General features: G+C 44.1%; 1 protein-coding gene across 1 annotated transcript; it reads right to left on the reverse strand.

Annotated features, from left to right (window-relative positions):
- Window positions 1–10,266: 10,266 nt before the first annotated feature.
- LOC112983234 (vitelline membrane outer layer protein 1-like) lies at window positions 10,267–12,024 on the reverse strand. Its single transcript, XM_026100211.2, has 3 exons — window positions 11,854–12,024; window positions 11,129–11,232; window positions 10,267–10,561 (listed from the first exon to the last, which is right to left on the reverse strand). Exons 1-3 carry the CDS (start codon window positions 12,022–12,024, stop codon window positions 10,267–10,269), a joined length of 570 nt encoding a protein of 189 aa, XP_025955996.2.
- Window positions 12,025–13,171: the final 1,147 nt, after the last annotated feature.

The following is a 13,171-nucleotide window of genomic DNA, read 5'->3' on the forward strand; positions in this document are numbered from 1 at the left end:
GCTAATCCCAGCAGTGCTTTAAAGAGAGTCAAGGCACAAAGTGTGAAGGTGGTCTAGCAGTAGTGCTGGGAAAGCTGATCAGAGCGGGTGATGGAGCAGGGTGAAAATATGCTGGGTGACCTGCTGAGGCTGGTCAGATAAGGAGCCAGATAAGGATGTCTGAGGATGAGAAGAAGAGGGAAAAGTCAGAAGAGCCATTGAGAAAAGAGTCTGAGAACTGACACTTTCCCCTCTTTCTTTCACCCCTGTGGAACACAAAGATTAGGAACCACTGAAAAGAGTTATGGATAGGTGTGAGCCACCTCTTCCTATGTGGAAGTGAGTTATGCTTTTGCAGTTTTCTCTCCCGCGTACATTCAAGGTATGTCTCTGGGTGCGGGAGATATTCTCTCTAACTAAGGTGGCTTTAGGCTTCACAGAGAAAATTACAACCGCATTAGTCTACTTGCTGCCTTAGTACAGCCAACAGGGAATGTTGTGTTTGGGATAGTTGATGAGCTTGGGAATGCCCACTTTTGATGGTCTTAGTTCCAAAGATGGCACATCTTACCACTGACTAATTAAAGTTTTGTCCCAATTAATCTGGACCTATAGATCATGGTGGCTCTGAAATGCTTTTTCTCAGTTAATTAGTGTTGTAAACAGTACAGTTAGGTACAACAAAGTCTGCCTTTCTCTGGCACAGGATATGCTCTATCTTCTTTTAGTGCGATTTTCCAAAAGAAAACCAAATCTCATTTTCCTTTTTTAATCTCCGTATGGACAATCATTTTTTTTTGAAACTGAACTGAACAAGGAGTTTCCTTAAACACTTAAGTAGAGATTGCAGAAAGAAGCAACTGGCTCTTGTGCGTTCCACGCTAGGAACTGGAGACTTCTCTTTTCTACCAGCCTTTTTACCAACAAAGTATGAGTTGCCCGACCCACAGGCTGTATCCTAGCACTAAGGATTTCCTGGAAAGTTGATAGATATTACATGTGCCCTCAGGTTGCTTTTTCTGTGCTGTTCAGGGCAAAGTCACCTAACAAGGACTTGTGTTAATCTATCAATTAAATTTTTACATTAAGAAACCTAACATAATTTATCCTTCCTGTGCAAAGGAATGACTCAGGTTCTTTTCGCTTCTTAGTAAATTTTTTCACTCACTTTTAGTGAAAAGAATTGCTGGAGGCATATGAGTCTATAATGTCTACTCTGTTTGTAGCCATTTTGTGGTCCTTGGATCACTCCCAGTATAAATCTTATATTTTCTAGATATTTCTAACCCATTGAAAATTACATCAATCTAAAGTTCAGCATTCAGGATGTTGGTTAGAAAAATTATCCAGGAGTTAAAAAAGAACTCAGTTTTATAGCTTTAGTCAAAGATAAGCTTTTTTGAGACATAATATCACTTCTTTCAGAGCTGTTGGAGTTTACATGAAGATGCCTTCTCCACCAGCTGTGTCTTCTGGAAAGTCATGGAGAGGAAGGCAAGAGCAGAAACCCCACAGTTAGATGTAGTTTGAGACTCCAGTTAAGACCTCCCCTCCTACATTAGACCCACTATAAACATAATAATGTTGTGCCTTACCTAAATGGCTTACAGTCCGAAGAAAAGGAGGCACAGAGAGATGACAGAGGAAGGAAAAGATTGAGTGCTCTGAGTACCAGAGGAAACCTTCCCTGTCTGACTGCAGAATCTTTCTTGATTACCTGGAGCAATTTTAGGTACTACTATCTCTTTGCCATTATTCTGCTGTTATACAAATAGCGAACTAATGGTCATAAATGCGCGTTACAAGGTTTAGTATAAGTGGTACTAAGAGTTTTAAGCAGGAAGTATAGCATAGTTTCATGGAAGTGAATAACAAATAGGTGTTTTTCATAAAAATTTTGCTCAGTAAGGTGACTTGGGATTTCACGCCTATTGGACAGCAAAATAAATACATGTTCTGGATCTTTTAGTATGTATGTAAAACTGACATAAGAAAATCAAAGTCCATTTACATAAACAACATACCCTAGCAGTTGACTATAAAGTGAGATAGATAGATGATTAGCACGCTGGGATCAGAAACCTTACAATTTGATAGGAAGTTGCTGTAGGTAAGGAAAAGGAAATGAGTCCAGTTATACCATATTCACACACATAAGACCAAAGCTGTGCTGGAGAAATAGCACCCAGAGAGGCATACAGGGCAGCTGAGAGAAGACTCTGGCTAGCTGGTAACTCCCTACTAGACCAGCAGATGACACCTTGTCTGCCTTGCTCAGGGCAATGGATTACATTAATAACACAGATACTGGTAATTTGTCCTGCCTTTCTTTCCTGTCGGACCATGCTTTTTTTTTTTATTATTGCTTAGCTTTGGAATGCAAGCTATTAATGAGCATGTAATGCCAACAAGGCTGTTTCATTGTACAGGTTTCTGACAATCTAGCTTGGAAACCAGATCCCACCAAACTGCAGTATGTGAAATTTCTATAGATTGCGTAATTAACACAACAAATACAAATGACAGATTATACCGAAATAGTAAACCTGAAATCTATGGGGATTTTTTCCAGCCCAAGAAAATAACACCAATATCAAAGCTGTTTTACGATCTTTCTTCCCCCATGTAATTCTTTGGAGCTGATATCTGAGAGTTCTACAAATAACAAAAAGAAAGAGGTATAATAAAGACATCAATTTAGGTTTAAAACATCTTTTGTACCTAAGTGGAAGATGCAAGATGACACTAAGTAATTTTTAGGCCTATTACCTTATTACAAATGACAGAGGTACATTTAGACAAATCTATAGAAGCAGACAAGCAATATTAAGAGAAGAAGGGGAATCAGGTGCTTAGACAGTAGTTGTTTCCTGACAGGCATTTGCGATGAATCAGGGAAAAATAGCTGCATAATCAACCTCTGGAATATGTCCTGCAACAGCAATCAAGACACACATTTTACCACAGCATTAAAACTGTAGCACCTTCTTGGAATCTTGTTCTTTTAAAACAAGATGATAGTTCTACAAATTTGAGGCTTGGAAGCACTGTGAGAAACAGTGAATAGTTTACATAGCGAATAGCAGTTTTCTTGCTAGATTTCCCCACACCATCCTTCCTAATATACATCGAAATCATGCCAGAGAGAAGAAGCATGTGAGATTTATGGTTTTTTATTCCCTCTAAGACTCTTCTGCAACAAAATCACCATTGCAGCTTGGTACTAGGAAGATTTCAAAGAATATCTTTATCTCCTATAATGGGAAGAGAAACTCCTTCCTCCCCAAATACCACCAAGCACATTGGCATCATATCTTAGATATAGAAACTCTGATCACCATTGCTAAAATGTCCTGGTAAAGTTTGAACAAATGTCTGTTATTGAAATGATTATGAAAGCTCCATGTGGATGCAAAAAGTAGCAATGTAACGGGGATGCTATGTTGTCCAGTCTGACTATAGGTATCTGCCAATATCATGGGTGATGCTCTTGTGACTATGGAGTTTACAGAGCTGTCAGGGACAGGACAACATAGAAACATCTCTTCATTTAAGACAATTAAGCTTTGGCCACTCACTGTGCTGGTGACAGGATTTCAGGCTTAGAAGAAATATGGGAGTTCTGAACCTCTGTGGGAGATATCTGAAAGGAAAGGGGAATAGCTTTTTTGCAGGTGGGAAATACATTGGGACTAACCCTTCCAAAGACCAGGGAGCCCGTAGCATGACTAGAAAAAAAAGTCCTTTCCTCCTCTTCAGCAAGGCTACCTCCAGACTTTGGCAAGAGATCAGTCTCCTTCATAGATGTACGAAGGAGCCTATTCATATGTGTTGTCACATTGACGTGTGTGTCATGATGTGTCTTCTCTCTGCTTTGCTATGGAATAGCAACCTTTGTAAGCAGCCTAATGAATGATTATTCCTCAATCAGCTTCTGAAACCTGCCTAGGGGATCTAAGCACTCCACAGAAACATCCATGTAAACGTTATGGTGACTCTGGACAAAACAAGGAAGTCTCAAACACAGCAATGAGCACTAGAAAGTACATATATGAAGTCACGGTTCAAGTTGATCTCTACTTTTGCTGGAAAAATCGAAGGGAAGCTGTAAAAGGTTAAACAATAAAAAAGAAAAAAAAAATATTCAGGCCAAAAGTAATGAGGGACAATACTGATTTGCAGCCCAGAGTACAGCCCTTTTTTAACTAATGGACTTTCCTGAGGTAAGAAATTACTGCAATTCATCTCAAATGACACTTGACAAGGTGCAAAGTATCTATTATAATCTCATTTAATAAACTGTTCAGCCCACTTAAATATGCTTTCTGTCTGCTTTACCCACTGGAAACATGCATTTTAGCAATTTGTTAACCTCCTTTCTAATTGTGTGGACATATGCAGCACTCTGTTATGACCCTGCAGAACCAAAACACAAGGAATTTTGTTCTGTTGCTCAGAGTTGGGGCTCATTTCTGAAAAGGGGCAGAGAAAGGTCAAAGGGATGTAGCTGTTTGTACCCTCCTTTGGATTTAGTGGAAAAATTACTTGGTTGTTCAGAATTAGCCATTACTTCAGTATGAATTTTATTACAGGTCAAAGACACACTTGTGGAAGCAAAACCAAATTTCCTACTAAAATAAAAAAATATCAGATAACGTCAGATGAATTTCTTCTTCGGACAAAATATAAATAAATGTCTCATTAAAGATGTTCTCAGAGGAAACAAGCTGGCTTGGAAGAGCTCTGAACTTTGGGGGCATTTGCTCAGTGGAGAGCTGAGTTCAAACTTTGCAGCACTAGACATGTATTTCAGTTATTTTTTCTAAAGGGAATGTGATGGGATCAGAAGATGAGAATGCTGGTAAATGTAAGAGTGCTTCTAGATGGCAATGTCTCCCAAACTGGTACCAATGCAGTTTATTTTCCTGTTCAGATTAGAGTCCAACACTTGCTGTTTTTAAGAAAGAAAGAAGAAACTTTCTGTTGCAGTCATGAAGGTAGTTTGCTTGACATGCCCAGTGCTTAGAGGCAAGCTTATGCTGGCCATGAGCATTTTGAAAGACTCTGAATGCGGCTGTTTTCCAGTCTTAATATTTGTTATTTCAACTCACATTATTGTACTTGCCTTTGTGATCTGTAGGCAGGCCTAAATCCACTTCTTCAGGAGTTTGCTAAATGGCTGGGACTGATTGTATCCAGTGGCAATGAGTTCCAAAGGCTGTTTATGTGCTGGGGGACCAAAGTCTCTGCTTGTATCAGCTTGCGATCAAAAATGGGGAAGATCAAACAGTTCTGTGTCTTTCTTCAGTCCTCCCAGGAGAAACACTAGAAAAGTTTCCCAAGTCCTTTCCACCCTGCTCTATTTTTATTACTCATACTTATACTCTTACTCTGGGAAGACTGTTCTAGGTGTCACATCAGCAGGAAAACGGGTCCATGACTTCTCCGAAGTGCACTGTCACCTTCCTTAGAACAAGGAGAGTACGCGTGCAAATGCATGTGCTCAAATTACAACAAAAATAAGAACATGGGTTGTCCTTCTGTTTCTTGTCTGCACTGTGCCTACTGCCACAGGGGTCCTGGTCCATTAGTGGAGTTTTTATGCATTAGCTCTGTCACAACAATCAACAGTTAATATGAGACAGAGTTCCTTCAATAGTACATGGACTCAGACACAAAGGATAAAATGCTGCTCTAAAGAGCCCTCACATCAAAGCCGCAGGTCTCCGCCCAGACCTGTGGAGCCATTTGTGCATGAGTAAAGAGGTTTGAGAGAAAGCAGATGTGTCATCCTGCATGGAAAGAGGATGGAGCAGAAAGTTCTGTCCAAAAATCTGTCACAGAAGCAAGTGTAGGACAGCAGGGCTGAGCTGGGGCAAAAGGGGACTGAGGACAAAGGTAGGTCCATCTCAGCAGACTTGCTCTGAGCAGGTATGAACTTGGTTCTACCTGTGCTCTGAACTGGAAACTGAATAGCTGTGATGAGCATAGCGCTGGACTGGGAAACGTTGCTGAGAGGTGATGGTTATGGCCTCAGGCTCAATGCCACGTGAACCACAACTGCACAGCTTCTGGTAGGCAGAAATAGCTCACAGCTGTCTGGGAACAATCTGTGGCTCCACCCGAGGAAATGTTCCCTTTGGGTGTATGTCTAAGCTCTCTGATATGATTTTACATGTAAACGATACTGCATTGTATTTACTACCTGCTCTTTTAACAAAGATTTTAGCTTGAAGGTATACCCTGTGGCACTTCTTTATTGTAGTGTAACTCCACTGGCATCGCTCTGATTGGATTTGTCTTTATTGGGCAACTAACTATGAATTTCTAAAAGGGAAAGCTGATTGCTTGGGTAGAACAAGGTCATCATCCCTCTATGGCTACAACAGTGTTTACAGAGGTAGATCTTGGGTCTTATTTTAGAACTAATCCCCACCCTCCATAGGCTCAAAGCCATGCATATTAATAAATGACATTTCTACTTTAATAGTGTTTGCAACACAACTGCATGTTTTAAGCAGGAGGGTCTAACACTGGAAATACAAAGACTCCTAGAACCAAGGAAAAAAATCCACTAGATGTGCATTTCTGTATTTATTTGGCTGAGGTTGCCTGACACACTGAGTATTTTGTGGAATTGCTGCTGTGAAACTCTTCCCATAAAATTCTGAGCTATATGCACACTCTTTTCAGTAAATGGAGGATGAGTAGACATGGCTAGCTTTTTTACATCAAAGACGCCCCTGTGACAAAATAGGCATGAAATCAGAAGGGTAAGATCAGACATTTCAAACAGCCCTCACTGTGCATCAGGGTAAATGACTGCACAAGAATCAGAGCCATTACTGAGAAAGTCTCGGGTTTCCATGTGGTATTTCATTCAGGTTTTCCTCCGATCAGAGGAGCTGTATGCCACCGTGAATTACAGCTGTTCTTTGAAGTGCCAGTGTGTGAACAGACAGAAAGTGAGCAGCTGACATAAGTCTTGTCACTTTGTGGTGGACCATGGCAAGCCCTAGGACTCACTGTTATAGGGTAATGGCATACACAAAATCCTGCATTAATCAAATAATAAATTTGAAGCAGTAATGGGCAAGGATTTTTCTTCCAGCATTTCACTGTTAGATCTTCCCACCTAGAAACGTATTATTCTGGAGGACCTTCCATTGTATTTGTATTCACATCAGCCAAGATTTTTCCTAATTAATGAGAAAGGCTAAGAATGGAGCAGGAAGATCAAATAAAGTCTCCAATAGCTAGTACTCTTGCAGAAATCTGTCTGTGTAGACACAATGTCTGTTTTATGTTTAATGCCATGTAAAGGAATGTGCTGTGTACAGTAACTCTCTTAACTGAATGAGTAACATTAAAGTGATATAATCATACAAAAGTAATATAGAAGCCTCCTGAGATATTCATGACAAGCATCCCATCATTTTTATCTCACTGTATTTCAGACTGTCTTGGGGGCGCCTTTTTCCCAGGAGAAATGATGAGCTGTGAATTTTCCTAGTGTATCTAGTTGTAGACAGAGATTCACAATCCCATAAAACAGAACTACTTCAAGGAGGCCTTGATCTCATAAAACTGGATATCCCACCCATGAGGATATGTGACCTGGCTGCCAGTTCATGTACACAATGGTTCTTTGTTGTGTTACAGTTGTGCTCTGCTGAGTTAACACAGTAATGGCTCTCTGGGGCTTAAGAATATAGTTATGGAACAAGGTGAGTACTTGACGACTGATTGAATGGGTAATAAAAACATAATCTCTTAGAACTGCAAAACCCTATTCTCAGAGGCCAAGTGGAAAGGGTTAAATATACTCGCAAAAATACTTATTGTGAGGCTTCTATTGGCTGCACACAAAGTGGCAGACAGCCATTTGGATGTATAAAGGCAAATGTTGGCACTATTAATGCTTCGAAAACCACTGGAATGTCTGGACTCCCAGCAGTGATTAAACAAACACAGCACTGAATTAGCCATGATTGTATGTTCAGATATGTGCACAGAAACTGGTGCTCACAAGTACTACTAAGGACTATTCACAATCCTCCTATGGAGGAATTACTTTCAAAGAGAATGCCAAAGCAAGCAAATTTCAAATATGTGAGCGTATAAAGTAGCAATGAACTTTATAGAGCTGAGGAGGTTCTCCCTCACTCCTATGTCTTCCTCAGATTTCTGCCTCCTCTCTATACTCTTGATATGGAAGAAATTGTTTATTGTTGAAATCTTTGCAATTCACTTTGGAATTCACCTCATCTTTCCAGTTTCTTCCTTTCCACTCTGAGTTCTCCTTGTGCTTATGGACCTCTCTGGTATGCACAGACTCTCCAAACTACTTGTAAAGTAGAAAATTTTCCTGCATAGTACCCTATGAGATGTGGGTTTGTGGCTATTACTTGTTATCCTGGTCAGAGTCCTTGTATGCATAGTCTTGCCTAATGAACAGGAAAGCAAGGCAAAATAAGAACTCCAGAGAAGACCTGAGCAGGAGTTCTTGGTGCTAAAGGAGGTGATGGTGGGTTCAGGAGAGGTACCTGTAAGATAGTAGATTTCTGACTTCTCTGCAAATTAACTCCTGGAATGCAGGCAAAAAACATCTTCAAGAATCTTGGTGCTTCCTTTGGACAAGGCAACTGGGGGTGAGGTTGAGACGTTGGGCTGGGCAGGCTGGAGGTGAGGCACACAGTGGGGGCTGGGAGCTGGATAGTGGATATGGACCTGTTTGCGGTTGTATGATGGTCAGCCCTCCACATCCCAAGCATTACAATGGAGAGAGGGTGAAGAGATACCCTTCTCCTCATTTGAAAACAGGAGATTTACCCCTAATAAAATCCATGGTTTCAGCCAGGGCAGGTAAGCCCTTTTCTCTTCCTCCTTCACTGCCCAGCCCTTACAGTCCTGCTTCCTGCCTTACCTACAGGTGTGCAGATCATCTGTGCTCATCACCAAGAATTTGTTAGGCTACAAATTTCTTATAAAGTCTAACCAAAATGAACACAAAAACCCTGCAGAGGGGCAATGCCAGGTGGAGAAACTCCTGTAAACTCATCTGTGCCAATGGAGCCCCCAGCCACTGGAGGGGAATGATCAGCCCATGGCCCCAGGTGAAACCCGCCAGAGGAGCCAACAGGGCAACCCCCTCCTCAGAGCACTGAGGGGGGGCGAGTGCTCATGGGGGTGCAGGACTCACAGCGGGCTGCGGGGGGGAGAGCATTTGGGGATTGTCTAGAACTCATTACAGGATGTTTAAGGAGACTGTGGGAATGGAATTGTGGGATCATTCCCACAATGACTGATCATGGGATGTTTAGGGGGTAGACCAAAGGCAGGGAACGGGAGGGATCAAGGTGGACTGAGGAGGAACAAGTGTGAAAAAATAAAAGGAAAAGGGGATAAAAGGGCCTGGCTGTGGGTAAACAGCTGACTGGTCAGCATGCTTGTCTGACCAAGCCCTGCACTCGGCCACCGCAGCCTGTCCTATTATGCTTACTAAATATTCTTAGTTAATAACCGTAACTATTTAATAATAATAACAATAATAGTAGCAACAACATTCTTTCTAGCTATCTTATGTGTGGGTGCACTCAGGTCTGAGCCTGTGTGTGAGAACACTAGCAAACTTCACGCCAGACTCGTCAGTGACCAGGATAAGAGAGCCAAGTGCCAGTGACTGCAGCGAGTGAACCTCAGGTGCCCAAGGTGACCATAAACCTCAGGTGCTTGAGGGTCCAGGAGCCAGCACCTGGGCAAACTGGGGTCTGAGGCCAGCTACTGAATAGACTGAGTGGCTGACGCCAGTGACTGGGGAGACCAGTTCTGTGCGAGTGAGTATATATTTCATTAGCACACATCAATCCTGATCAGCTGGAGAGGAGCAGGATGAGGCGGTCTGTGCCGTTCATGTGTGTGGGTGCTGTGTGTGTGTATACATGGGGGCTGCTAAAGGCACTGCTATCTGTCGGTGTTCATCTGTGGCCAACCATAGGGGCTGTGTGTGTGTGTGTGTGTGTGTGTGTATGTGTGTGTGTGTATGTGCACGTGCACATGCTTGTGTGCACAAGCCTCGATCCTGACAGGACCTGGGAACAGGGAGCTGCAGTAGCATCGCATCCATGGGGCTGGGGCACAAGGAAACCCCCTGGGTCTGGCAGCCCCTGCATCTGGCTACCCCCTAACACAACTTGATTGAAAAATTGTGCACTGGCCCTTATGCAAGGACAAATTCAACGTTTAATGGTGGATCACTTTGTAAATGCTGGGGTAGAGGGCTTGGACTTAGTCACAGCAGTAGAATTTCATATCGTTGAGAGCTGTGTCGTCCCCCTTTCCCTGGGGTTCTTCCATCTTCGTCTTGAGCCCACAGATGGCTTTAGAGTTGCAGCTTTTGCTCCACGAGCCGAACTGACCCCCTGAAAGTCCCTGGCCCACCAGCTGCGTTCCATTAGAGCAGAGGAACATCACATTGTTGACCGCCGTGTCATCAAGCAGATGCTGCTGTGGTTCCACACGCAGTGAGAAGGAAACCATCTTGTTACTGGAGCAGAGCTGGGCCTTAGTCCAGGTTCCCCACCTGCCAGAGAGGAAGAACAACTCCCCGATATGTGTGCAGCCTCTGCTCACCTGAAAGCAACCCTACACCTCAACTGGGACCCTGGTGGTCCTAGGGCAGGGTATCTACCAAAGGACAGTAGATTTCTAAGAGCATCTGTTTCACTCTACCTCCCTTAGGTGTTTTTGTCTTTCCCCCCAGGTACTCAGCTATCACCAGGCCTGGGCTGCCCTGTAGCTACAGGACTCCTTGGGGAGTTCAGCTGCTTGCTTTGTCCCTATTATTTAACATCAATGTCTTTCTCCAAGTAAGCATTTGAGGAAAAGGAGAAAGTAAAGGCTCAGGACTGGATATTTGCAATTCTCTTTCCTGGGTTCAAGATCTTTTCAAAATCGATTCCCTTCTCTGGGACAAGATATTTACCTTAAGATACTCACACTTTGTGGCTAGAGGGACTAAGTGGGGTGGGGGGAACTGCCTTCACAAGGGTTTTGGGATGGTTATAGAAAAACCATTGCACTGCTTTCCCTTGTAGTTTCACCAAAGCTGCTGTCCTGAAGGAAGAATGAGAAAGCAAAGGCTACTCACGGCCCCACTGAGGACTCAATGGTTGTGCCATCTGTGCAGAGCAGGCGGATGCCGTTCAGAGCTGTGTCATCGCCAAATAGCCAGAATCCCTGGGAGGGCTCCACCTTAGAAGAGTGGACAAACAAGTGAGCGTCACCAGTGAATGGCCAGCTCCCTGTGCCATTAAAAGAAGAGATAAGATGAGCCTTTGGAGAGCTGTTAGGAGGCTCTGTGAGACGCAGCCAGACACATCCTAGTGCTGCTGAGCAAAGGGGCTGTAAGGCAGCTCCACAGCCCTTTCTAGTGAGCCTTTTTGCTGTTGCCTACCTCTGCTCTTTATCCAAACTGCAGAGCAGAGGTTCTGGACACAGAGGAACATCTGGTGGCTGCTGCCCTGAGGGCATGCCCACAATCTCATCGTGTGTGCTGACCCCAAGAGCTGGAGTCTTGAGAGGTGTGAGAGGTCCCAGCCCCTTGGGAACAAGCTGTAGAGTACGGATCCCAGGCCTATTTGTATCCTGTGGACTCCCCGGTAAGAAATCACTCACCGGCAGGGAGTCTGGAGAGCTAGTCTACACTAGAGATTTCTTGCTGATAAGCCTGCATGAACAATAAAGACACAATGCAAACACTGCTGCAATGGGACGAAGTGTTGTTGCCAGCCCTCCTGAGACCAGAATGAAAGAACCTAATTTCATGGTGAGTTTTTTTTCTTTTTCCCCCTTGGAGAAGGAGTGAAACCTTACCTTCAGCTCAAATCCCTTAGCGTGGCCTTTGGGGCAAAAATGTGCCTTCCCCCAAGTACCCCAAGGGCTTCCATTGGGCACAGTGAGGACGGAATCATATTGTCGTGCCTCTGTGTCTTGAAGGCAGCAGGAGCCCAGCAGGCAGAGGAAGGCAGGGATGAGAGGATGCATAGTGGGGATCTGCTCTGTGTCTTGCTGCGCAGATGTGATGGGCTGATGGCTGGCACAGAGGGAATTTATGAACCAGGGAAGTGGGTGGGAGTCTTTGGGAAAGTGTCAACAAACCCCGTGGGCACTGCTGGTTGTTGCTATGTACTGCTCCTGTTAACTGTCTGTCACTCAGGAGTGGGGCCACCCTTGCCAAACAGAAGGGCTGTCACTAGTGCACAGTGGCTAGATGAAACTTGCAGGGCCCATGGAAAGTAGTTGTGAGGGAAGTGAAGGGGGCAGAGCTGAGACTATCCCCTGAGGGGGTGCTGCGGCTTTGAGGATGGTCTTGGGAATGCAGAGAGAAGGGTGTGGGAGAAAGCAAGGTAGGAGGAGAAGTGAGGGACTGACCAGGAAGGAAATGTCTAACAGGGCTGAGGCAAAACAGAGGCAGATGGGTCTTAGAGATCTTTGCTCTGTGGAAGTTCTGACTTGTTTTCTCGCTCTCTCTCCTCTCTGTCCTGCTGGGGTTAAGGAAAGTGCCTGCACTGGAAACCACTGCATTTTGCTTTGAGACATGCATAAGTGTAGGTGACTATGCAAAGTCTGGAAACATCTCCTCACAGGGAAAGTGCTGCAGCCTCCAGCCATCTTGGTGGCCCTTCACTGAACTTGCTTCCGTTCATGGATGCCTTCTTGTATTGGGGGGCCCAAAACTATATGCAGTTCTCCGTACATAGTCTAATGAGTGACGAGTAAAAGGGAACAATCACTTCCCTCGATCTCTGATTCTGCTCCTTTTCATACAGCCTAGGGTGCTGTTGGCCTTTGTTGTCAGGGCATGCTGCTGGCTCATGTCCAGCTTGCTGCCCACTGAGATGCCCCAAGGCCTTTTTCGCAGAGCTGCTCCCCAGGCAGTGAGACCCCAGGTCTGTTGTTGCTTCCTCCCCAGGGACCGGGCTTGTTTTTTTACTTATTGAATTTCACAGGGTTCCTGCTGACTGATTCACCTAGCCTGTCCAGGTCCCTCTGGATGGCTGCCCTGTCCTTGAGTGTATCAAAAGGTTTCCCCAGTTTGACGTAATCCAGAGACCTGAGAGTGCACTCCACTGCCTCCTCCGTGTCATTGATAAAGATATTATACAGGATACGACCCTGAGGAACTCTGTAT

This window comes from Dromaius novaehollandiae, chromosome 1 (genome assembly GCF_036370855.1).
Source record: "Dromaius novaehollandiae isolate bDroNov1 chromosome 1, bDroNov1.hap1, whole genome shotgun sequence".
In the NCBI taxonomy this organism is placed as follows: domain Eukaryota; kingdom Metazoa; phylum Chordata; class Aves; order Casuariiformes; family Dromaiidae; genus Dromaius; species Dromaius novaehollandiae.